This window comes from Toxotes jaculatrix, chromosome 9, assembly GCF_017976425.1.
Source record: "Toxotes jaculatrix isolate fToxJac2 chromosome 9, fToxJac2.pri, whole genome shotgun sequence".
NCBI lineage: Eukaryota > Metazoa > Chordata > Actinopteri > Toxotidae > Toxotes > Toxotes jaculatrix.
Window position 1 is genome coordinate 17,972,288 of NC_054402.1, and position 23,657 is coordinate 17,995,944.

Sequence of the window (23,657 nt, forward strand, 5' to 3'; positions counted from 1 at the left end):
TGTGTGCCCAGGAGGAAAACTTCAAACCGGTGCCACTCAAGTGTGAGGAGTGACTGCTCAGACCATCGTGCAGGTTCTTTATTTGAGATCACTGTGGTGTGAGAACGAAGAGAGAGCAGAACGGGGCAAATGTGAGGAGATAATAGAGGTTTTAATTGTATCCTTACAAAGAGAAGAGCTGTGAATTTTTTTTTTTCCTCATAGCTTCAATTACTCTTGGAATGGACACTGATACTGACCAGATTATTTACAGGCAGGATTGATGTTTGAATTATCTCAGGAAGACTTTTTTCCACTGCATCCATCAGTCAACTGAAAGACATTAGTTAAACAGAAAATGACCACCAACCCGGTAAGTAAGAACATCTTAAAATAGAAAAATGGATATAGAGTAACACCTATTCATTTTATGTGTTTAGATATGTGAGTGATTAAAATGTTGCTAATTTGGTATTTGAAATGCTGGACAATCTCTCTTTTGAATTTACAGTTTAAGCATTTTTTCTGAAGCTCTCCCCCCAGAGTGATTTGAAATGACTTAATTCAAAGAAACCTATGCTTTGCCAACAGTATCTGGACTCGGGTCCTTTTTTCATCCACGAAGAGGGAGTGAGGAAACTTCCTCTACCTGGCCGATCAGATGTGAAGCCCCAGTATGTTCATCATCTGGCCCTGAAACCTCCACCTGAGATTAGCCACTCCACCCCCAAACGTAAAGGTAGTGCAGTTGTTTTAATGAAACTGTTAAAATTAGTGGGCTTTTTTCCTCAAGGGAAGATTGAAGGGTTTTATTAATTACAGTTATGATTTGTATGCATTTTAATGTTAGGAAGTTCTAATAAAAATCACTACTTTTTTAACATTTGGACAAAACATAGAGATGCATATAAGTATTTGTAGGTATAGAACTTTTTGGGATGTAAATGACATTTAATTTTAACAAATTATTAATCAGATAAGTGGTGTAAACATAAGATTAACAAGATTAAGCTGCATATAAGAAAGAAAAATGAAACAGTGAATATATCAGACGGGTAAGACGGGTGTAATTGGGTGTCCATCACAGTGTGTGTTGTGTTTTGTCAGATGTAAAACAGAGGTGTGTTAAGTTCACTGTGGCTGCTGTGATCTGTCTGCTGCTCCTTCTGCTGTTGGCTGGAATCCTCCTCGCTTATTACTGTGAGTGCAGGTTTTATCCTCATACACACACACACACACACATACACATATATATACTGTATATATAGTGTAGTCACACTGTTATATAAGCATATCTTCTGCTCGATCTTACCTCCCAGTTTCCTCGCCCTGTGCACATGGGATGCAGTGTGGTGATGGGAGCTGTGTGTGGGAGTCCCAGTGGTGTGACGGAGTGAAAGACTGTCCAGCAGGCCAGGATGAAGCTAACTGTGGTAAAAAGCCTCATTCAGGATTTATGTACCTTTCACTGTTTTTCTATTTAATCTCTATTCACACTGCTGTTCAGGTTAGTCTTGTAGTTTCACATAATTCAAATTAGATGTCATCACTGGCCTTAGCAGTGTTCGTAGTGTTGATAGTCTAACTTGACTGGTCTGGCATCCCTCTCCACTTGTAAGAAAATGTCAAGTCATAGTTTGTGTTTGCTTTGTGCTCAGTGAGGCTCCATGGCTCCAGCTTCCTCCTGCAGATCTACTCGACTCAGACCAAAAACTGGAGGACTGTTTGTTCTCACGGCTGGACCGACCAGCAGGGCAGGGCAAGCTGCCGGACCATTGGATACAGCAGGTATAAGATGCTCAGGTGTTTCTCTGCATATCGAAACAAAGACCGCAGTGTAAAGAATTCATGTCTTTAATTAAAGTTGCACTTCACCGTTATGTGGTTTGGCAGGAGCACATATTTTAAATCAGGCCAACAGAAGACTGACTCTGGTGATGGATTCTTAATGGTGAAGTCTGATTTCAACCCGGAGGCATTCATACTGCGACAGCTTGTGCTCAGGTAAGTGAACTGCTAACACTAAACCAATATTTAAAGGCTAATGTTGGATCAATATTAAACTGACTGTGTACTGGCTTTTTTATTACATCTGCAGCAACACATGTCCCAACAACAGTGTGGTTACACTGCGTTGTACCGGTATGTTCTTAAACTTTAAATTACTTATTATAGCTTCACAACATCCAGATTTTATTGTTTATTATTTATCTGTTTATATATTTTCTCTTCTGCAACCATGAAGTTGTAGGTATATGCGGCTGAAGGTTTCTGTTTTCCATACTATGAATATCTAATAAAAAAGGCCTTTATTACTATAAGTCAGAAGACTTTATTTTTACTGTGCATGCATCCTTACTAATAGCAGTCTTGTCCTCAGATTGTGGGAGCGGAGTGAACTCCAGCAGGGCCTCTCGGGCACAGATGGCTTCCCTCGGTTCCTGGCCTTGGCAGGTCAGCCTCCAAGTTGCGGGCTCACACCGCTGTGGAGGAGCCATCATCTCCCCCTACTGGATAGTGACTGCAGCTCACTGTGTGGCCAGGTAAGGCCTCACTCACCACACTTCTTCTCAATGCAGTGGTTGTGGTCTCATCCGGCCTCAGTCTACTCTCTGCTGTTTTTTTTTTTTTTTTTTCCCTGTTCAGGACCTCCAGTCCCGGAGACTGGACAGTGTATGCTGGGATAGTGGATCCATTAGGCACTCTGTTTAACCCTGCTTACTCTGTGAGTCGTATCATAGCCCACGAAGGCTACAACAGCCTCACTCGCAGGAATGACATCGCTCTGATGAAGCTCACCAAAGCTCTGGACATCGCAGGTGCTCACAGACACATTTACATACACAGGGACACAAAAAAACATTTACCAAATGAACAATAGAGCTACACACATTTTTCCTAGTAGTCAAGTTTACAGAACTGACATGTGAATCTTTGTGACCTAAAATTGAATTAACCTTCTTCTTCTTCAGTTGTCATTTATTGTATTATATCCCAGTACAGTAGCTAAAACTACTGCAGTCTAATACAATAAATCCTCCAGTCATGAAGGTTGTAATATTCAGTTTATATAAAAACTGTTTTAGAGAGGTGTTGATTTCACTGTATGAATATTTTGGATGCTACAGTTTGTGGTGCTGTTGAACTGTATTGTATTTAACAGCCAAGTGTGTCTCTATTATTTAGCCTACACCCACTGATATAAATGAGGTGTACAACAATTATTGTTCTTTGGAAACCAGGTTGATAAATGTATACATATATGTGGAGAGCAACACAAAGTCACATTTTTAATAGTTACAGAGAGTCACATTTTTTGCTTTTGCAGACTTATAACAACAGAAACATGTTATTTTCTTCTGTAGCCTCCAGTAAAATCGGACCTGTGTGCCTCCCAAATGTTGGTCTAAACTTCAGTGTTCCTGAGAAGGGCTGGATTGCACGATTTGGTCGCCCAGAAAATGGTGAGACAGCTATGGTTACATGTGGTTATGTTCCTCATTGAGGGAAAGCATTTTCTGCTGTCTTTTTTTGTTAGTGCTGCCACTAGATGGCACTAAAGTCTGTAAGTCTGTAAGTCTGTAATTCTGCATTCATTAGCTTTGCCTCTGTTTTACTTACCCAGTGATTTACCTGTTAACAATGTGTATAAGCAGAATGCAAGAATGCAAACAATAGTTTAAATAAATTATTTGTTATTTGATTTAAAAAAAAATGTGATATTTCTGTCTTTTGTGTCTCTCTGACAGACTCTGGCTCTCCGTACCTGATGGAGGCTCAGGTGTCTCTCATAGACACTGCAAAGTGCAACAGCTCCATCATTTACAATGGCAGGATATCACAGGACATGTTATGTGCCAGAGAGATGGAAGCAGGTTCGGACAGGTGCCATGTAAGACAAACGCGCAATGCTTTTTCTTTTCGAGCTCTGAAAATTATATTTAAATACTAAAACATAAATAAAGTTGGTTCTTTTTACTTTTACTAACATAATTCACACCCACATATTATCTCATGTCATAAAATCTTTACCGGTTGTATAGAGGAGAACAGCTGCAGTGTGACTGCCACCACACTGGTCTACTGCCTTCAGGGTTGAGATGTTTCGATATTAGCTGTAAATACATACTTTAAATACAGACTCAAGAGATGTTATAGGATAATATACTCATATAAATCAGTTCTCACATAAGCAGCAACAAACTGTAATAACAAAGTTCAGTTCAGTTTTTCTTGCACAAACAGATCAGTGAGATAAAAATAGTTCCTGTTCGGGAAAGAATTTTCATGCTCTTATGTAACTTGCTTTTGAGGCGTCATCAAACAAGACCTGCACTATGTTCTGTACATGGTTTAAATAAACAGTTCCACTTTGCGACTTATAACAAACCATTTATATGGTCGAGTCAACAATGAATGTAAAGTTAGAGCGCCGCCGCGGAAGCTAAGTATCAACATTAGAAATCCTTGAAGGACCTTAAATGCTTCTTAAGCTGAATGAGTAAAATTCAGTGTTTATATTTCACCAAAGAAACTTAAACACTGAAATCTCTGTAAAGCCAGTGGTATTGAATTTGTGTATCTTGATGAGTGTCATATGTATCTTCCAGTGAGTGTAGTTCATAATAATTCATTAAGTTTTGTGTTGAACTCATTTTCAGACTGACAGCGGCGGCCCGCTGGTGTCCCTGAAAGATGGACTGTGGTGGCTCATAGGGGACAGTGTTTGGGGGGAACACTGCACCGGGCAGAACAAACCAGGTGTTTATGGCAACGTCACATATTTTCTGGACTGGACCTACCGTCAGATGAAGGTAGGAGCTCACTAAAGTCAAACCCATTTACAGCTGACATTTGATTTTTGAACAGACACACACTCAGATGCTGCAAAAGACCACATACTGTAAACAGAAAGAAAAATGAGTCTTTTAGGGCCTGTTAAATAAATTCATATCCTGTTCCATTCAGTTTAATTTAATGTATCGTATATGTATGTACAAATAATCCTTAGCATCTGATTTAATCTGCTTGGAGGACCAGATGCAGTAAGAGGGTTTACCCATCTGGTGCTTCAAGTAGCACAGCTTGACTGAGGCTGGTTGTTAAAATACCTACAGCATGTCTGAATCGCAGCAGGGCCTTGATACAAGTCAGGATTTGAACAGTGTTGTGTGCATAATCTTATTTGTTCAACTGTATGTATAAGTCTAAAGGGTAATCCAAGATTTGACATTATGTTTAATTGGTCTTTGGCCTCCTTTGCTTTAAAGGTACAGGGAAAATCACAGTGCTTGGCTCTTGTTGAGCATAAAAGAAAACAGTATCTTTTTTTTAATAACAAAAATCTTATCAATGTGTTCAATCTTTCATATTATGATCACCAAAAAGTAATTAGTGTAAAAGTAAAGGATCATGTTCAGATTCAAAAAACATTTATCACATACAATGAAATACAAATTGTTTTTTTTTGTTTCCAGAAACATCAAGATAAGTGATAACAGGACCAAAGATGACATGTTTGTGTTTACTTTTTTTTTTTTTTTTTTTGGTTAAGTGTGCAGAATTTATTTCTTACATTACTGCACCTTCATAATTTCTATCACTGTTAATGCAGACTTGGGTTTTGCTCAAATTAATGTGATAAGCTCCATCTTTTCATATGATCTCTTTAAAACTGTTTTTATGCTTATTTATGTGAAATATGTTGTTATTTCAGACTGTATAAATATGAGTGTATTTTTTCATTTAATTGTAATGTTTGAGCCTGTAAAGGAAAATACCATGTGTCAACACAAGATGTCACTCACAAACCACACCTAGCTGGTTCCCACGGACTCCCCAAAAGAAAGTTTGCTCCTGAGTAACCTTTCATGACAAAAAAAAAAAAAAATTTAAAATGATTTACATCATTGATTTGGTCACCATTTGTTTTATTTACAGCACAAGTAGAATTTTGGCACGGAAAAATACACTTATAAATAAGCGAACATTCAAAGATTCAAGTGTACCTTTAAATTTGACATTTTTTCCAACTTTAATTTTGGAAGACAGTGACATGTTAGTGCAGCTTGAGTCATTTCACTCAAGGCAAATACTCAGAGCTAAAGAGCACAAATCTCAGACTGATTGTGCAGCACAGTCTCAGTGGCCTCAACACGTTTCATGTGATGTATCACTGACTTCTACGTATGAAGCTGTCACTAGTGTCGACAGACCGTTGAAGGGCATTTTATAACTTTTTATTGCCAACACGTCATTGAGCTTCAGGTACGAAGCTAACTGCAGTCCACAGGAACCCAAGTGATGCATGTGTTTCCAGTGTGTCAGTTTGATTCGTATAAAATGTGAAGAATAAGTATGCACCTTAAAACATCTAGTGACGAAAAAGAAAATATTTGGAATAATAATGCTATCACATTCAAATAAATTTAAATATAAACTTGGGTGTATACAGAATTAGTAAAATTACATTAACACAACAAATTACATAACAGATCCTGAACTATTGAACTTTAACTTCATATTACACTTTTGATTGACTTAAGAAAAAAAAAAGTGCAATTCAGCAGAACAAGTCTCAAATTGTTCGTAAAGCTGTATCAGCAGTCGACTGAGACTTAAAGGCACTACAGGCAATGTAAACATGGGTAATATTCTTATTAGCAGTGATTGATTGAGAAGCTTTTCCCCTGGACTTCAATAGACACATATATTAATTTGACTCCATAGACTGGAGGTTAACTTCAAAGTACACAAAGGCACTAGAAAGTGAGTCGGCATTAGATCTTCAAAAAAAAACAATAAAGCTAAAAGAAAGATCTGTTGGTAGTTGTTCATATGTCTGAGTAAAGGCACATTTTAAGAGGTTGTATGTCTTTAGAGTTTAATAACAAAAAGTTTGGCTGGAAATTACAACTTGTAATGTTTAAATTGTTCAAGAATGCACCAGTGTTTGTTGACCATGTAGTGTTCCTGTACTCCTCCACCCACAGTCTTATGATTATCAATAAGGGAGAAACTCCACCCTTAGATATTCTTATACTGCTATGCGTCATTGCTGGTGTGGTGTGTGTCAGGAATTAATTTGTGATAAAGTGTTTCATAGTTTGGTTCACACCTCTGTTTGTGTTAGTGATGTCCTACACTTCACAAAATACCTTTGGACGGCCCGAATCTGAGTGCTCTCCCAATCTATCCGATCTATTTCAGTGGGTGCAGCTGGAGGGAGCGACACTGGACAGCATATGAGTCTTTCCAGCTGAGAAAAAGCAAGTCATACCCATTACTAAAAACTGCCACATGGCGTTATGAACTTTTAACCTGCTCCTCTTCTTCTATGCTGGATTTCTCTCCCTGTCACGGTGTCTAAATATGACATGGCATGACATTAATTATCTGTGAGAACAAGAAAGAAACAGGAAACTGGAACAGTAAATACATCAACAGCTGTTTTTAGGGTGGGTTTTCCCTTAAAGAGGCAGCTGATCCGTCTGTGTCTACCTCTGTGGGCCAAGCTGATGAGTGCAGTCTAGAGTCAGTCAGACATTCAGAGCCGAGTGTCACTGTTCGGTGCATGCCGAGCCTCACCCCTTTCTCCACCGCTGTGGATGGGCTCTGCTCAATGTCTCCTTGCCCATTCACCCTGTTCACGCGACCATTTCCTCTCAGTCACTTGATGCGGTGGCGGACCAGTGAGGACTCGTCCGTTATCTCCCCGGAGTGGTCTCTGCGTCGACAGGGAAGGACCAGCAGGATCAACAAGATGATGAGGACCACGGCGCAGACCGCCATCAGGGCGTAGGAGATGACCCACAGAAGAGGCTCCCTCAGCGCCCCGCCAGAGCAGTTGGATGCAACGTCCGCTGCTGAGAAGGGTCCTGCGATCTCCGACAGAGCCACCCCGCCGCTCACTGCAGAGAGATACAACACAGATGGACGCATACCTCAGTTCTGACTGGCTGAGTCACATCTAAGGTAAAAAGTAAACCATGAACTGCCTGGAAGCCCACACTACAAGTCATATAAACATCAATGCCAGAAAATAAAAATGACAAAATGACCTTTATGACCCTTAAAAACCAGCAGCACTAAATCTGTATTATTTATCCAGCCCTGATTAAAAAAAAAAGCTGAAATAAATTTATCTCAAACACTTTCATACATTAATTTTTATTATAAAATCTTTAACCAGTGCTGAATAAAAACAGTAAACCTATAAAGCTTATAGAGGAGAAAACAGAAAGGTGCAGAGGGGTTTTAAGGGTCTAAGATTTTTTTTCATATGAGCAGGGTAGTTTATGCTTTGGTGATTAAATAAACTGGATTATTACAGATATGGAACATCAGCTGTGTTACAATAAAGCTAAGATATCGATTTCCTTGAGACAGCTTCTCAAAAAAATGACTGGCGGCATCGCTGAAGTAATTTGAGGTCACTTGTTTGACTCAAGGGCAACTCATCAAAAGCGGAGGGTTTTATTCCTCTGTTTGGATTTTACCAGCCAGCTCAGGAATTACAGCTGGCACCCCTACTGTCACAAGCCTGCATCCTTAACCTTCAGCCTACATCTGCTCCAAGTCTGTAATAACAAAAGTGATCTTTGTACTTTATGGTGAGAGTGGGAAGCCTTGCCCAAGCTCATATTTCCACAGAATCTCAGTGAAGTACCACTGTTTAAGGTTAAACCTTTGCTGTTTAGGTCATGATGAACTGGATTTTCAGACTTGATCACTCAGCCTCAAAGAATTATTAAACAGTACTTTGCACAGTTTGCTTCACCATAAATTTATGGATTAATCTACAACACTCTATGGTCAGCCATTTTTTGCTTGTGTTTAAAAATCAAGTCTAAAAGCAACATCAGCAACATTTTCATCAACAATCAGCAAGATGTGACGTTTATCTATAACCAGATAAAACCATATGAGAGAGATCCACCTGTAGCCCTGTCATATAATTTTTCAAATTTGCTGCTCTAAATAACAATAAGGTGATGCTGGGTGAGTATGAACAGAGCCCCCTCTTGTGCAAACTTTTCTACTTGTGTTTGTATTGTGTGCTAATACACATAATAAATACAGTATACTGAGATTGGGAAATCACATTTAGCATTTAAGTAACATTTTAAACCACACACGAAATGCTACCATAAGACTAAATGTTAATATAATATTTTTACTATAATATAAAAATAAGAAGAAATTCTAATTTGTGCACAAACGCTCTACTCTGCTGGACCAGACCGCATCAGCCCTCGGGTGTTAAAGGCTTGTTCCAGCCAGCTCTGTGAAGTTCTCCAGCACCTCTTCAACATGAGCTTACGACTTCAGAGAGTGCCAGTGCTCTGGAAAACATCTTGCCTGGTCCCAGTGCCCAAAAAAGGACGCCCTGCTGCACTGGAGGACTTCAGGCCAGTGGCACTGACCTCTCACATCATGAAGGTCATGGAGAGGCTGGTCCTGGCACACCTCAGACCGCTGGTGTGCCCATCACAAGACCCTCTGCAGTTCGCATATCAGCCCCATGTCGGAGTTGATGATGCTATCATCTATCTGCTGCAGAAGGCTTACTCCTGTCTGGACAGACCCAACACCTCAGTCCGCATCATGTTCTTCGACTTCTCCAGCGCTTTTAACACCATCCAGCCTGGACTGCTGAAGGCTAAGCTGGAGGACATGCGGGTGAGTGCCCCTCTCATCACGTGGATAGACGACTATCTGACAGACAGACCGCAGTTTGTAAGACTACAGGACTGTGTGTCTGGTCGTCTGATCAGTAATGTTGGGGCCCCCCAGGGAACTGTTCTGTCCCCCTTCCTCTTCACCACATACACCTCAGACTTTCAATACTGCACTGAGCTGTGTCATCTGCAGAAATTCTCTGATGATACAGCCATTGTGGGGTGTGTGGAAGGAGGGAGGGAGTTTGAGTATAGGGACTTGATCCAACGCTTCGTGGGGTGGTGTGGGGAGAACCGCCTACAGCTTAACGTGGCGAAGACGAAGGAGATGGTGGTGGATTTCAGGAGGAACAAGACCCCGCCCTCTCCTGTCAGCATTATGGGATGGACGTGGAGCTGGTGAAGTCATACAAATACCTCGGTGTCACGCTGGATGACAAACTGGACTGGTCCGCACATACAGAAGCCATCTACAAGAAGGGCCAGAGCCGGCTCTACTTCCTGAGAAGGCTCAGGTCCTTCCACGTCTGCAGTAAGATGCTGCAGATGTTCTACCAGTCGGTTGTGGCGAGCACCATCTTCTCTGCTGTGGTGTCCTGGGGTGCAGCAATAAAGGCAAAGGACGCCAACAGACTACACAAACTGATTAAAAAAGCAGAGTCTATTGTTGGCATGAAACTCGTCCCCCTGGATGAGGTGGTGGAGGAGAGGATGCTGGTAAAACTGCAGGCAATCAGAGACAATCCCTCTCACCCCCTCCACAACACACTGGACAAGCTGAAGAGCAGCTTCAGCAACAGACCCATCCATCCACGCTGCTCTAAGGAACGATACAGGAAATCATTCCTACCTTCTGCCATCAGGTTATATAACTCATCTACCTCTGCCAGAGCCACAATAACACTTCTAGACTAACCAACTATCCCTGGAACATTCACTCAATGTCGTTTGTCACTGAGTGATATGTGCCTACACTTTATATTGATATTATATATCATAAATATTTGTATCACCATGCAATATTTGTATCAGTTTGCACTACTCATGCACATATTATAATTATCGTTGCTATTACTCTTACTGTGTTTATTATCTATTATCATAATTATAATATACCATTGCCACAATGTGTGCTAGACATAGAATGCTATACTATAATTATTACAATAATTATCGTAATGTATATTATATTATTATTATTATTATTATTATTACTGCTCCTACTATATCTTACTATATATATACTACTTGCACTATATACTGTTATTATGTTATTATATTATGTTATTGCACTATATACTGTTATTATGTCATTACATTGTGCTATTTTCAGTAACATTACACTACCATCAGCCTTAAACACCATCCTTCCACTGCACCTTACTCACAGCACCTTCCTATGTATATACCATATGTTCTAACACCTCGTTATTTCTATTGTATTAGATTTTTATTTTTCATTTTTTTATTTCTTGTTATTTCTATTTATCTCTATTTTTATCTATACATATTTTTAGTACTGGAGTTCTTGTTTGTATATTTGTATATTTCATATTGTTTTATCCTATTTTATCTACTCTTCACGGTCTACTGGAACAACCTAATTTCCCTTTGGGGATTAATAAAGTTTTCTGTCTGTCTGTCTGTCTGTCTGTCTACAGGCAGCAAAATACCATCCGAACCGGACACTTGATATGATACCTTGAGTTTTATATACTTCTGTGTCTTTGTAATGGCCTTGTATGAAAACGTACCTGCACAGCTGCTGAGTGCGAAGCCCAGTCTCCGCTGGGCACGGTCGAACACCACGTAAAAGCCTTCCATAACAGTAGCGCCGATCACCAGGCCATTAGCTGACGACGAAAGTCCGAAACGGAAGCAGTCCAGTGTGCCGTCCACGTCTGTGATTGGCTGGATGTAGAGCTGCAAGATGATGTATAAATTAACAAAGAAGAATTAGGATGGAAAAATGTTTATGACTCTGAAGTTGACAGAGAAGCTTTGTAGAAGGGATAACTTGTTTTTTTTTTTTTTTTTTTTTTTTTGTACCTGAGGCAGGATGGTGATACGGAAGGACTGGCTGGTGTTTGTGGCCCTCAAATAGATTGACAGCTTGGGGAAAAACCTCCAGGGGGTCTCTCCCTTCATCCAGCACGCAAGCTTGGTGCCATCCCAGAACCCTGAAGAAAAATCCTGGATCTGAGCCACAGAGGAAAAGAAGACACGGAGACAGAGGGAGACATGAAGGCAAAAGACAAACACACAGAAACAGAAGGTCAGTACAGCACCAAAACGAGTTTTTCTGTTCTCTTTTATTTTCCCACTTGGGATTAATCTGCAAGGATATGGAGACATAACTTGAAAATGTTGCTTCCAGGTTCAAATTAACCTTGAGTACTGTTTGTGCGCAACTGTAATAAGTGAAAATGTGTAACGCAGAAAAAAAAAGAAATGCATATACACAAACATATATATATATATATACTTTTTTTTTATAGCAGTAAAACTCCTGATCCTTCCTCTCAAAGCAACTACGTCCTTGAACAGTGAGTGTGTGCTATCCTCCCCTGCGTCTCTTTGCTCTGACAACATGTTTCATCATTGTCTGTGGAGAGACGGCAGCGTACCAGAGAGCTGCGTGTGATGGCTTCTACCACCGCATTGAAGACGTTGACAGGAAGTCGCAGCAGTGTCGTCCCACTGTCAACTATAGCTTTATCCATGTTATACTGAAAGAAAGAGAGAAAGAGTGAAGTGCAGTAAGGGTTGTTTTTTCCTCTCAGCTCAACAGGCTCCTATGGAAGACCTTGAACAAACAAAAGAATATGAAATGAGGAAGTTGTCTCACAAGCGGACAAACTGGATTACATTCCCTTGTGCTGTGGATTCTCTTTCATTTCTGTGCTGTAACCTTTACACAATCAGCTCATCTCGAATGAATTCAGTATTGCTCTTCCGCATCAAACTTAAAGATACTGTATAATTCGCTGGCATTTAAAGGCGACTTGTGAATGATGGAGGACGGCGTTAAACAGTTTGAGATAAGAAACACAGGGCTTTTTGAAGTTTACCTCTCTGCAGTCCAGGTCCAGGTTCTGGTCACCAACCTCCAGCTTCAAAACCTCCACTTGGTAGTACCACTCCTCTACTATGGGGGTGTACCACACCGACCCCCGATACAGAGTTGGTTCAGCCCCTCCCATGATCTGAGGAAGAAGAAAAATGAGTCAACTGTGATCACAACAACAAGAGCACACACCGGCAAAGGTTTATCCCTCCACATTCTGGTTCAATATATAAATACACACACACGCACCATGCCATCTTATCCATCTGTCTGTATCAGTGGGTCACATGATGGCGATGCAGGGAGCGAGGCACTGAGGCCGTTCGCATAACAGTGACAGACCTGCTCTCAGCAGGATACTATCTTAGCTTAATTAGCTGCACTCTAACTAGACAGGGCCTCCAATGGAGCAACCACGCTGCCAAGAAAGATACCAGCTATTATGTTTTTAAAATGCATCGAGCTGCTCTGTCTGATCCACTAGTGAAAGATTTTATTAAGTCTGAGAAAAAGAGCTCTCAGCCGCAGCCCAGTTCTTTCTGAGGCAAGTAAATAACTAACATGTTAAATAATAAAAGACACAAACAAAAATGCATAATTAGAGGCAGACATCATTTAAAAAACAAAAAGGCAATTCTGTTTGGGTAAAAAGTCCACTTTGCCTTTGAGCAAACTGTACAGCCAAACCCCATTTGATATATTTATTCGAACAAACGCCTTCCCAAGCAGCCCCTCCTGACTACTCACAAGACTGCCACCCGCAGGGTCCGCTGTGCTGCTGGCTGACAGTCCAGCACCGCACATCTGGAGGGAAAAGATGTCAGGAATTCCCAGGTGTTTCACCAAAGAGTTGAAGAAGGGCTCCACGGATGAGTCGGGCTGATCGAGAGAGGAGAGGAGAGGAGAGGAGAGGAGAGGAGATGTGTAATCATTAACTCATGTTCATCGATTTGAGCTTCAGGCTTTGAGCTTTTACATTTTAAGCTTTTAGTGTGTGTGACTGTCCACACTGCCTCACTCCGAGTAAGTTTAGCTGTCCCAAATATTTTAGTCAAGTGCAACTGGGCATGTGCAGGAATTTCATATTAACTTGGATCAGGTGTATTACAAAAAAAAAAAGCAGTGATTACTTGTAAAATCTGTTTTAATAATGTTGCAAAAGATTAAAACAATATTCTAACCAAAACTGCATTTGCTCCATAAAATCTATGTGAATGACTGTGAGTGTGTGTGCACTGATGTACAGTATGTAGGTATGAGACAGTGGGCAGCCCCTTAACTAAAGGATGTTCTTTCCTGTTTTCTGCAGATGGCTTTTCATGTCAGTGCTGTGTTACCATGTCATGCATGACAAACAGCCCTCGGGCAAGATGAACCTGAACACTCGGGAGACAACCAGCAGCACAAAGTGGTCAGTGTGAGAATATCTGCCCCTCAATCACCGGCATTTGATCCCAAAGGGCTGCTGTAGTCAGCACAGAATGAAAGAATGTATTGTGCCAGTTCACACTGACATCATTCTTGTCCCATCAGCACTAAATGATCACGTTAAAGAAAGCTGACACTGGGAGAAGAAAACCCAGGTTTTCTGCCTCTGTCACACCTCACACATGCATGGGATGTTCCTCTATTTCTCCTGAAAAAGCAAAATGATGAACTGATATATTATTGCTGTAGAGGAAGTAAGGTTAGAAACTTTCGCAGGACATATTAGAGCAACAAAAGTGAATTCAACTGGGAATATTTAAAAAAAATAATAATAATAAAACTTGATGCAAAAATAACCCGCAAAAGCATCACACCCTCTGCAGCTGAAAATAAATCACGAACATGAAACTTTTCTGTTGTCATGTGAAATGTCCATGACTACACTCAGATAAGTCTGAAAAGTTATTCAGTGCTGTAAAAGAAATGTGGGCACAGTAGGAAGTTATGCAGTACGGCTCGATTATTAACTTGATAATATTATCGAGTAAATGGTTTTTCCCTTCTGTGCACGCTGAATTTTCCCACATTCTTTCACAAATTATTACTCATTCTTCTTGTTTCCATATTTTACTTCTTCACTACAGAAATAATCCTGGGCCACAGAGATGTTGTTTTCTCTCTTTTTTTAAAAAATACATTTCATGATTTTTTTAGATTGTGACTCATTTTTTTATACTTAATCTTACGCAGGGATACTAGCAGAAATCAGCAAAAGAGGAATTTAATCTTCTTCTACTAATTAGGCGATGTAAAATCTAAGATTATCTCTCTCACCCGTGCCAGCATGGGATAGGCCAGCCCCAAGATGCCCTGCCAGTTGACCCCAGGAAGGAAGAAGCCGTCGGATGACATGATAGCAGCTATGTTGACGATGAAGGTCCCATTTGGGCCTTTGGGGATGGAGACATAGTCGGTGCCCAGCTCACCTTCCCAGTTGCCCTGGGTGTACCTGACAGCCACAGTCCGACCAGATGTGCGGTAGGTAGTGGAGCTAAACACAGAAGAATTAGTCAGGAAGTGTGAATAGTTAGAAAGGTACATGAATAACAAAATTAGTGGGATATTAGGACTGGGAGAGTAATAAAGAGCTATCTTAAAATAGAGTATAGAAATAGTCAGAATATCTGTTCTTTCTGTAAAAAAAAAAAAAAAAAAAGCCTCTACAATCTCTGATACATTTCACCACTACAATCTGCCTGTCATGGGAGACAGTGGGTGATGGAAAGCAAACATGTCTAAACAAAAACTACCAATATTGGTACCACATTTCCCAGAGTTTGTATATTAGGCTACACAAAGTGCTCCAGCCACTCACAGTGCAGTGTTGAAGTAGTGAGTAATGAACGGGTGTTGGGCCGCAGCCACAGCAAAGTTACTGCTGCCTGTATCCACCAGGATGTTTAGCTGAAAAACACAAGGAAGAGTTTGCTTTAAGAACCATTACTGCTACAACCCCACCCTAACTTTCAGAGCTCCTGAGTCACAGGGTCAAAAAAAAAAAGCCAGATGAAGCACAGAGGGTAAGAAGACTTTAAAAAGATAAAGACATTTTAAGTTTTGGTTTGTACTAATAATTAGAAGAGGGCAAAATAGAGCAGAGGAAGAAGAGGCAGGACAAAAGTAACTTACAGAGACATAAATCAGGAAACAATGAAAAGGACAAAGAACAAACAGCACAGGGCACAACAAAACACATGAAAATAATTTCAGTCTCTGTTAAGGATGTTTTGTGCCCACCTGAACGATCCATATTGCACCTGTCATTAATGAGCATTGTCCACAGCTAAAAGGCCTGCTGTGTGGACTTATTACATTGGAAACTACTCATAAACAAAAAACACTCTGCTCCATGTTTTGTTTTAGAAACTTTTTTGGTAAGTGTTTAGTTTCAGGCTAATAATCCCTTAATGCAGAGCTTTCAGCTGTCCCAAATATTTTAGTCAAGTGCAACTGGGCATGTGCAGGAATTTTATTTTAACTTGGATCAGGTGTATTAAAAAAAAAAAAAACAACTGACTGAGGTATCACTAATTTCTACAGATTCAAAACTGGAACAAACTGGTGTAAAGAGCTTTTTTCACTGAGCCAAAAATAAAACTGCACCTCTGATATAATTACTCTCTAATGTGTGATCTATTAGTCAAATACGACAGCCTCCAGCTACTGACATGACTGTAAGAACTATCCAGTTATTCTGGTATGTGTCATGTGCGCAGTGGGGGGACCAGCTAACAACAGTTGAGATAATGTTGTCTTCCAGGCATCAAGTCAACGAGTATGAACTAATTAGCCAACAGACTAATGTCACCTCCACAACCGAGCAGTGGCCACATTAACACTCGCTAGCAAGTGTTCCTCACCATGATGGGGTCATAAACCTAATGCCCCACAGCCACCTGACGACTCAACGACAAAGAGGTCTATACAGCCCGCTTTCAATGATGTCACATGACACAGCCTATGAAAATACTAGGTGTTCATTCATCTGCCGCTACAACCTGCAACAATCACTTGATCATCTTTTGTGTGTCTGCCTGTTTTTGAAAGACCAGAACAGCAGGAAGTGGATTATTTAACATGTAAAAGGAGTCATTCCAAACATAACAAGAAAAAAAAAAAACAAGACTTCCTCAAGCTTTGTTCCTCAAGCCCTGAAGCCAATCACACATTAACAATTTCTAACTAGAGCCAGTTCATCATTACACTGCACTCTTTGCTCAGAGACCATAAGTATCATAATTAATTCCTTACAGCCAATACCCCGCTGTCATGCTAAGGTGTGCATAAAGTCATAACGAAACTATTCTGCAATTACAGACCATGTCTTATCAACCAGTGCACTTGGGCAAAGGAAGCCCCTACTGGCCTGTCTGCTGGAGGTGGGCTTATCAGTTCCTCCTCATTGGACTGGCCCTGGTCCCATCACTTTGACTGTGCCATCTAAAACCCCCTCTGCTGCTTTGCAGATGGCACCAGTCCAGTCACATCAGACCTGAACCGGCCAAACAGGCCAGTTTGGAAAATACTGGAACCTTGCAGTGAACGAGGGGGGAGCAAGGGCATTTCCTTATCCCCACACCGCCTATCTGTTCTAGTCACACCATCCTCCCTCAGCTCAGCTCCTGAGCCTCAGGCAAATCTCCTCCCCTGCTGCTGCTGCGGCAGCCTGCAGTTGAGCGTTCACTGTCTAATTGGCAGTGGCTCCGTGGTGGCAACGTGCATCTGCTACCTGTTTGTACCAATTAGCAGATGTGAGGCTCTCCAGCCGACACCTCAGCCCGGCTGTGCCACATGCTAACAGATGTGGCAATTAGTGGCTCATTTGAATAGAGCCTCATTTAACACCACGGCCCTGTAATCACATCATCATTTAGTTAGAATAATACTGAGAGTATAACTCAATAGTACTGAGTTACAGGACATTTTGGCACTGCGTAACCAATCTGAACCAAAGTGGATTGAGCTCTCTTGACATGAACAAGTGGGTGCCATATTTGAAAGTTTTATTCATTCAGAAAATAATGTATTTTAAATTTTTTCCCATGAGCCTCCTCGGCCTGCGCAGACACAGGTCAGATACAGACCTTTTTCACAGCTGTGTTTTTGACATTGTTTCATTGAAGGAAACACACAGGTGTCTGTAATGATAATGATAATTGATGACAACCAACTTCCATGCAGGAGAACTGGTTCCAGGGACCTGCTCCTGTGCATGCCGCCTCTGTAGAATGGCTGAGTGGGGCGCTTCAAGGAAGTGATGATCCATCGCTAGTGTCATTAGTTGCACCTGTGCTACGATAGGTTAAATATCTGCTGTGATAAAAGTCTATTACTAATCTACAGGTGAGGCACAGTTGACGCTCAGTGTTTCTTCCATAAAATGTAGTCACAGTCTTACACATACAAAACAGTGATACTTATAAAGCAATAAAAGCTTTATTAAGCCCACGTTGTAAATGTAAATTATTATAGTCACTGTTTTAAAGGTGATTTGTTAAAAAAAAAACATTGGGAATGACTGCATCTCCTGAGGATTAATCATGAAAGAGTCAGATGATAATATTGTAATCTGTTGCTCACTGTTGATCACAGCTGTGTTTGGAGACTGAGTACATATAGTTAAGTATATCGCTTGCCCTTTATGTAACCTGAAGAAGGTGGAATAAGATGTTGCTTGGAACAAACTATAGTCTGAACAAACATTAAGTCTGGAGAATCTCCTCCTCTGTGGTGTGCCATCAGAAGAGCAGATATTAAGCCTCTTTTCCTTTAGTACAACTTTGGACTGGCTGTAAAGTTGTGTGAGAACTTAACTCTGGCGAGTGCTGCAACACTGGTGTATCCTCTCAGAGGTTTACACAGGGCAGTGTCATGGCAGGCAGCGCTGATAAGCCTCTGTGATCCTGAGAAACTGAGCTGTGCCACCCAAGACTCTTAAAAGCTCTGATCTGTTTAACTTGAGAGGCCCCGGAACAACAGGTCAACGAGATACTAATGAGATGAGATAATTCACCTTTGGTTTAAGCTCCATTTCAAATGCATCTACTTCCAACACAATGGCAGAGCGTATCCTTAGACCTACAACGCCCTAAAGCATCATGTATTTTTTAATAGTGACAATCCCTCTCCCGACTCTTCTGGGGACCATTTAGTCCTCCTTAATCATTAATATGATCTTGTTAGGCACTTTGTGTAACGAGCAGTATGAAACAATGACAATAAATTACACAGGCATATTTCTGTGAAACCAAAAAAGAAAAATAAGCCACAAATATGCCTGCACCAGGGCTTGTGGTGTTTTGTAGAACTCTGGGGCTGCTCTTTGCCCCCTGGGAGCCTCATAATCCCTGTCAGCTGCCTGGTAAGAAACAGTGGTCCTCACAGGCAGCATCATGTGAGTGCATGTGAGCCGGCGTTTGGTCTACCTACAGACCCCAAGGCTGTAAAGACTTGAGCCAGATGCTGCACCCCACTGCTGTGGTACTACCCTGCTGCTGCTGTGATGATCTCAGACACCCCTGGAAATAAACAGCTGATTTTATTTTTTAAAGAGCAGTGATGGCCAAGTATGCCAGGCTTATCTTCCCACAACTACTCAAGTTGTTTTTCTGCTGTTGGGGGTGATACCAAGCAGTCGCTGAGTGGGTTTAAATATCAAATCTTGATGGCAGATTATGTATGGAAGGCCCTGGGGTTAACTCTCACACTCAGCCCCCCTTCAGCGGATCACATGGTGGACGGACCGGCCTCTGTTCACACACACAGCAGCCACACCAGACCTGCTCTCAGTGACTCAGTGTAACACATGACCCTGTGTAAATCTAAAACTAAAAGGGAAAGAAGGGAAGCGAAAGGAAGGAAAGCAAAGAAAGTGGCGCAATTAATTTAGTTATGCTAGAAAAAAAAAAAGAAAAGTACAATTAAATAATCGGTTTTTAAAAAAGTTTTGAAACCACTTGTGCAAATCATACAGATCTCAAAGCTAAACAAGAGACATACACACAGTGGCAGTGTTTAGGATTCATTACCTTTTGCCCGGGAGTACCAATTGACATTTCTATGTAGTAACCTCTTCCAGAATCCCCCTGCAAGTTGTTTACCATGTCCAGAAAGTTCACTTGTCCCGTGGGATCAGAGGCCAGAGACAGGCCGTTTCCATCAGAGGTTAACGCCACTCGCCGAAGAGGAGTCAAATCCACATCCGAGGATACGTTGTACTTCCCTGGGTAAATTTTCAGTGGTATGGAAAAGTAACACTTGGACACGCCGAAGTATAAACTAAAAGCAAATGTCCATATCGAAACCGCAGTAGTATATGCCATAGTGGTATTAGTTTTTTCCCCCTATCTATATAGTCACAGCAGGGATAGTGTGGGGAACGACTCCAGCTCCTTGATCAAAGTTTGCTCCTCAAGTTTTCTGGTTGGGCATCATGGAAACGCCTGTGCTGCGGTAGCCGCCATCACGGAAACGCTGCCTCTTCACCGCTGAGAAGAAGCTGAACATACTGACATGGTAACACCGTGTGTCTGACCCTGAAAACAACTGTTCGCCTGCAGTCGATGGACTTTACCAAGTTGTTTCGCCTCCATCCACTCCTCCGACACTGTCAAGCTGGACTGTGTAAATAACGGAACTTACGGTTATCGCCTTCAAATTAAAAGAGACGCCAACGGTTATTGTTCTCGTTATGTGGATATAGTCGTTTTATGTTGTGATGTGATCCACATACAACATAGAAAAATTCACAAAACTCGGTTACAGACCATTAATCTTAACGTTTGATCAAGTCGTAAGATCAGAAATTTACAGTGATTTTGTTTTTGTTGTTCAAAGCTAAATTAACCACCTTTTATTGTGAAATCAAACCTACTCGGCCACTGGTCTCACCGCTTCCTGCTCTCAGCCAACCCTGGATGAGGACGACTTCCCACCACAACGTGGACTGACGTGAACACACCGGACAGATAACACTGGAGGGTGTGTGTGTGTGTGTCTCTTCTTTTATGAGTGTAAAAAAAAAAATATCCGCATTGTTCCACAGTTTTTGCTTCGCTTAATCTGTCCGCATTTACAGCGCAAATCCAATTTTCCATCCTTTTCCTCATAGCCTTTGGTTGTCTTGTTGTGGTAGTCTAGTATATTAAACTTGTTCAGTAATAGGGAAATTTCCTCATGCTTACATGTAAGGCTTCATGCGGCAATGTGCACGAGTTATAATGTAGGTGGGGCTAAAATACATGCATTTTGAGTTGCTGTTGTTGGTATTAATTACAAGATGCAAAATTTGTGGGCATTTCAACTCCTAAGTGTTTTCCGTTCATCTCTCACCTGCACTGTCAAGTTCAAATTTTTTCCAGGTGTGCTTTTTCTTTCTTTTTTTTTGTTTGTCTTTTCATAAAGTTTCTTATTACTTATCAGTGGGATTGCTTATTTAATGAAATATACCAAAATACATTTTTATAAAAAAAAACTTTTGACATAATTCAGTTTTAATGCTACCAACACCATGCATATGTCAAATTGTGCACATTTTTTGTAGCTGGCTGTCCTGTTTTTCTTAATTTAATTTGTTATACTTCCTGAGTGTATAAATATCCATGATATTTTGTATCTCAGCTACTGTATAGAGTACACACTCCATTGATATTTCATAATGCTCTTTACTGCTTTGTAAATAAAATTATCATGATGACATGCACAGATAATGAGTTATATAATGCATTCAAATTTATAGAGGCCCATTCAGTCTCACTATATTTATAGCACACCACCAGCATACAGTACAAAATAAAATATTCAAATGTTCAGTATGGGATGCTGATCCACTATATATATGCTCATTATGACTACAGTTAATGAATTATATACTTTAACACATTAAAGCCTAACGCAGAAACATCTTAAAGGCCCCATTCATTCACATAACATGTAAAGCTCCTTCAACTCCTCAAGGTCAAAATGTTTACATATGATTAAAGTCATGCAGAAATCACACCATTGGTATCCATGTGCACAACAAACACATGCATTACCTCAGAAAATGCTTCCCCGTTTCATTCTGTACCCAAGCACCAACTACTGGACTACCAGCTCTTGTATAGATTAGTGGTGTAAAAAAAAAAAAAAGACACTATATCTAAGCTTCCAAGTTAGAAACCCTGAGGTTTTTGTTCTTTGTATGTTTCAGCAAGGACAGTTTTATTTGCTGCCTTGACAGTGCAGAGAAAGAGGAAGAAGATCCCAGTAGTAAGGCAAGATCAATGTCACAGGCCTCCTCCATGCTGCCTGTTTCACACAGAGACAACCACTGTCTCACTCTGAATTCCTTATGAGCCCACAGTTACACTGTCACATGTTCACCCCATCTCTCTCTCTCTCTCTCTCTCTCTCTCTCTCTCTCTCTCTCTCTCTCTCTCTCTCTCTCTCTCTCTCTCTGTCTCCCCCTCTCTTATTGAAGTTAATCACTATATAGTTACAATAACCTGAATAATGCAGGGGAAAGACTTTGACCACAAAAATTCATCTTTCCAGTGTGTTGCTTGTCATGCACTAGGTCTTGTGAATGACCCATTTATGCACAATTCCTGTTTCTTCTTCTCTGTGACTTTGAGACACTTCCTTGGCCTGAGAGAATAAAAATAGGGGGAAGCAGGAATGCATCGTTTACTTGTCTGTTACGACCCATGAAACGCTGTGACTGTATTTTTTGGCACCAATAAAAATCTTATGAATCCAGCATTGGAAGTTGTCATAAAATAGTTGATTATGGCTTATTCACATTTTATAGATAGGACATAGCTCCAAACCAATCAATTGTTTTTATCAAGCAAATAGTAATCATCAGATATATTGAACAAAGTTAATCCAACAGCCTCTCAGACATTAACTGAGTCACAGATTTCAATTAGTGATTAAAATTGATTTATAGAAAATAAAGGGTTATTGTTGCCTGCAGTTGACCTAAAGTGATTTGTCTAAGAAGTGTGAACAGTGTCACAACTGTCCCTGCATGACTTTCATTTACTTTTGCAGCATTTGTGATGGTTGTATTGTAATAATATGCTCGTGTTGTATCTCTCGATTCAGTGTTTCTCGTGCTTCCATGCAGTTTCCCCCTGCAGTTCCACTGTTAGCCACAGCAAGGCACTCCACACCATTCCTGTGCTTTTAATCCAATCTGAGGGCGCTGTAGCATCATCTGTGTGTGAGCAAATTAGGCAGCTTAGGAGAGCCAGTGGTCCTACATTTGGCAGTGCAAAGCTCCTTTACTGGGACATTGGTACTTAATCCTCACAGCTCTGATCATTACAGCTGATGAGAGGGGAGGAGAGCGCTCTGCATTATCTCATATGCACCCACTCCTCCTTTGCCTTAACAACACTCACACATCTCCACCTAATCACAGATACAAGCCCCAGATCTCTAGGAGTTTTGCTTTATGGTCACTCATTACATTTATGGATTAAAGCTGGCTTGTGTAGTTTAACGCCAGCAGTGTGAGTTGATTTTAAAGCTGCTAAGATAATGCTGTTGTTATTTCTTTGATAAAGAAATAACAACAGCATGTTAACTAATTAACTCAATATCTTGCCCTCATGTATTTAACTGTAAAAGTTAAACACAAATGATCATTTTTGGATAATTCTGTTTTCAACAAATGGGCTGACAAACCTGTTGCTGCAATTAATGATGAACTTCATTATTGATTAGTCTGTCAATTAGTTTATAATTGCCAAATAATTTAGTCTATAAAATAAATAAAATAAAATAGTGAAATGTCCATCACAATTTCTAAGAGTGTATGAATCAGTGAGATTTCCTTTAAATCGCACATCATACAATCTACAGTCAGCAGGAAAACAATTTATAACTGCACACTTCGGAGAAAACAAGACCAAAGATCTCCTGTAATAACAGCAAGATAAGCAAAAAATGAACTT

General features: G+C 40.6%; 2 protein-coding genes across 2 annotated transcripts; one reads left to right on the forward strand and one right to left on the reverse strand.

The window, feature by feature from the left end:
• The first annotated feature begins 242 nt into the window (after nucleotides 1-242).
• LOC121187853 (transmembrane protease serine 2-like) lies at nucleotides 243-7,093 on the forward strand. Its single transcript, XM_041047323.1, has 13 exons — nucleotides 243-352; nucleotides 571-718; nucleotides 1,087-1,179; nucleotides 1,299-1,412; nucleotides 1,638-1,767; nucleotides 1,873-1,983; nucleotides 2,078-2,121; nucleotides 2,360-2,522; nucleotides 2,626-2,798; nucleotides 3,345-3,443; nucleotides 3,729-3,871; nucleotides 4,641-4,793; nucleotides 5,457-7,093. Exons 1-13 carry the CDS (start codon nucleotides 338-340, stop codon nucleotides 5,472-5,474), a joined length of 1,404 nt encoding a protein of 467 aa, XP_040903257.1. The 5' UTR covers nucleotides 243-337; the 3' UTR covers nucleotides 5,475-7,093.
• bace2 (beta-secretase 2) lies at nucleotides 5,891-20,322 on the reverse strand. Its single transcript, XM_041047322.1, has 9 exons — nucleotides 19,743-20,322; nucleotides 15,530-15,618; nucleotides 14,989-15,205; nucleotides 13,474-13,605; nucleotides 12,731-12,865; nucleotides 12,287-12,388; nucleotides 11,709-11,858; nucleotides 11,414-11,582; nucleotides 5,891-7,889 (listed from the first exon to the last, which is right to left on the reverse strand). The coding sequence occupies exons 1-9, from the start codon at nucleotides 20,034-20,036 to the stop codon at nucleotides 7,648-7,650; spliced, it is 1,530 nt and encodes a 509-aa protein (XP_040903256.1). The 5' UTR covers nucleotides 20,037-20,322; the 3' UTR covers nucleotides 5,891-7,647.
• Between the last annotated feature and the right edge of the window lie 3,335 nt (nucleotides 20,323-23,657).

What these genes read in the sequence shown, in the direction of transcription:
- LOC121187853 (XM_041047323.1), top strand. An exon ending in GCAGCTCACTGTGTGGCCAG is followed by an intron (nt 2,523 to 2,625) that starts GTAAGGCCTCAC and finishes TTCCCTGTTCAG; the next exon opens with GACCTCCAGTCCCGGAGACT. An exon ending in ATTTGGTCGCCCAGAAAATG is followed by an intron (nt 3,444 to 3,728) that starts GTGAGACAGCTA and finishes TCTCTCTGACAG; the next exon opens with ACTCTGGCTCTCCGTACCTG.
- bace2 (XM_041047322.1), bottom strand. Translation starts at nt 20,036, where the DNA reads ATGGCATATACTACTGCGGTTTCGATATGGACATTTGCTTTTAGTTTA. An exon ending in CACTACTTCAACACTGCACT is followed by an intron (nt 15,206 to 15,529) that starts GTGAGTGGCTGG and finishes TTCTGTGTTTAG; the next exon opens with CTCCACTACCTACCGCACAT. An exon ending in CCTATCCCATGCTGGCACGG is followed by an intron (nt 13,606 to 14,988) that starts GTGAGAGAGATA and finishes TCTCTCGATCAG; the next exon opens with CCCGACTCATCCGTGGAGCC.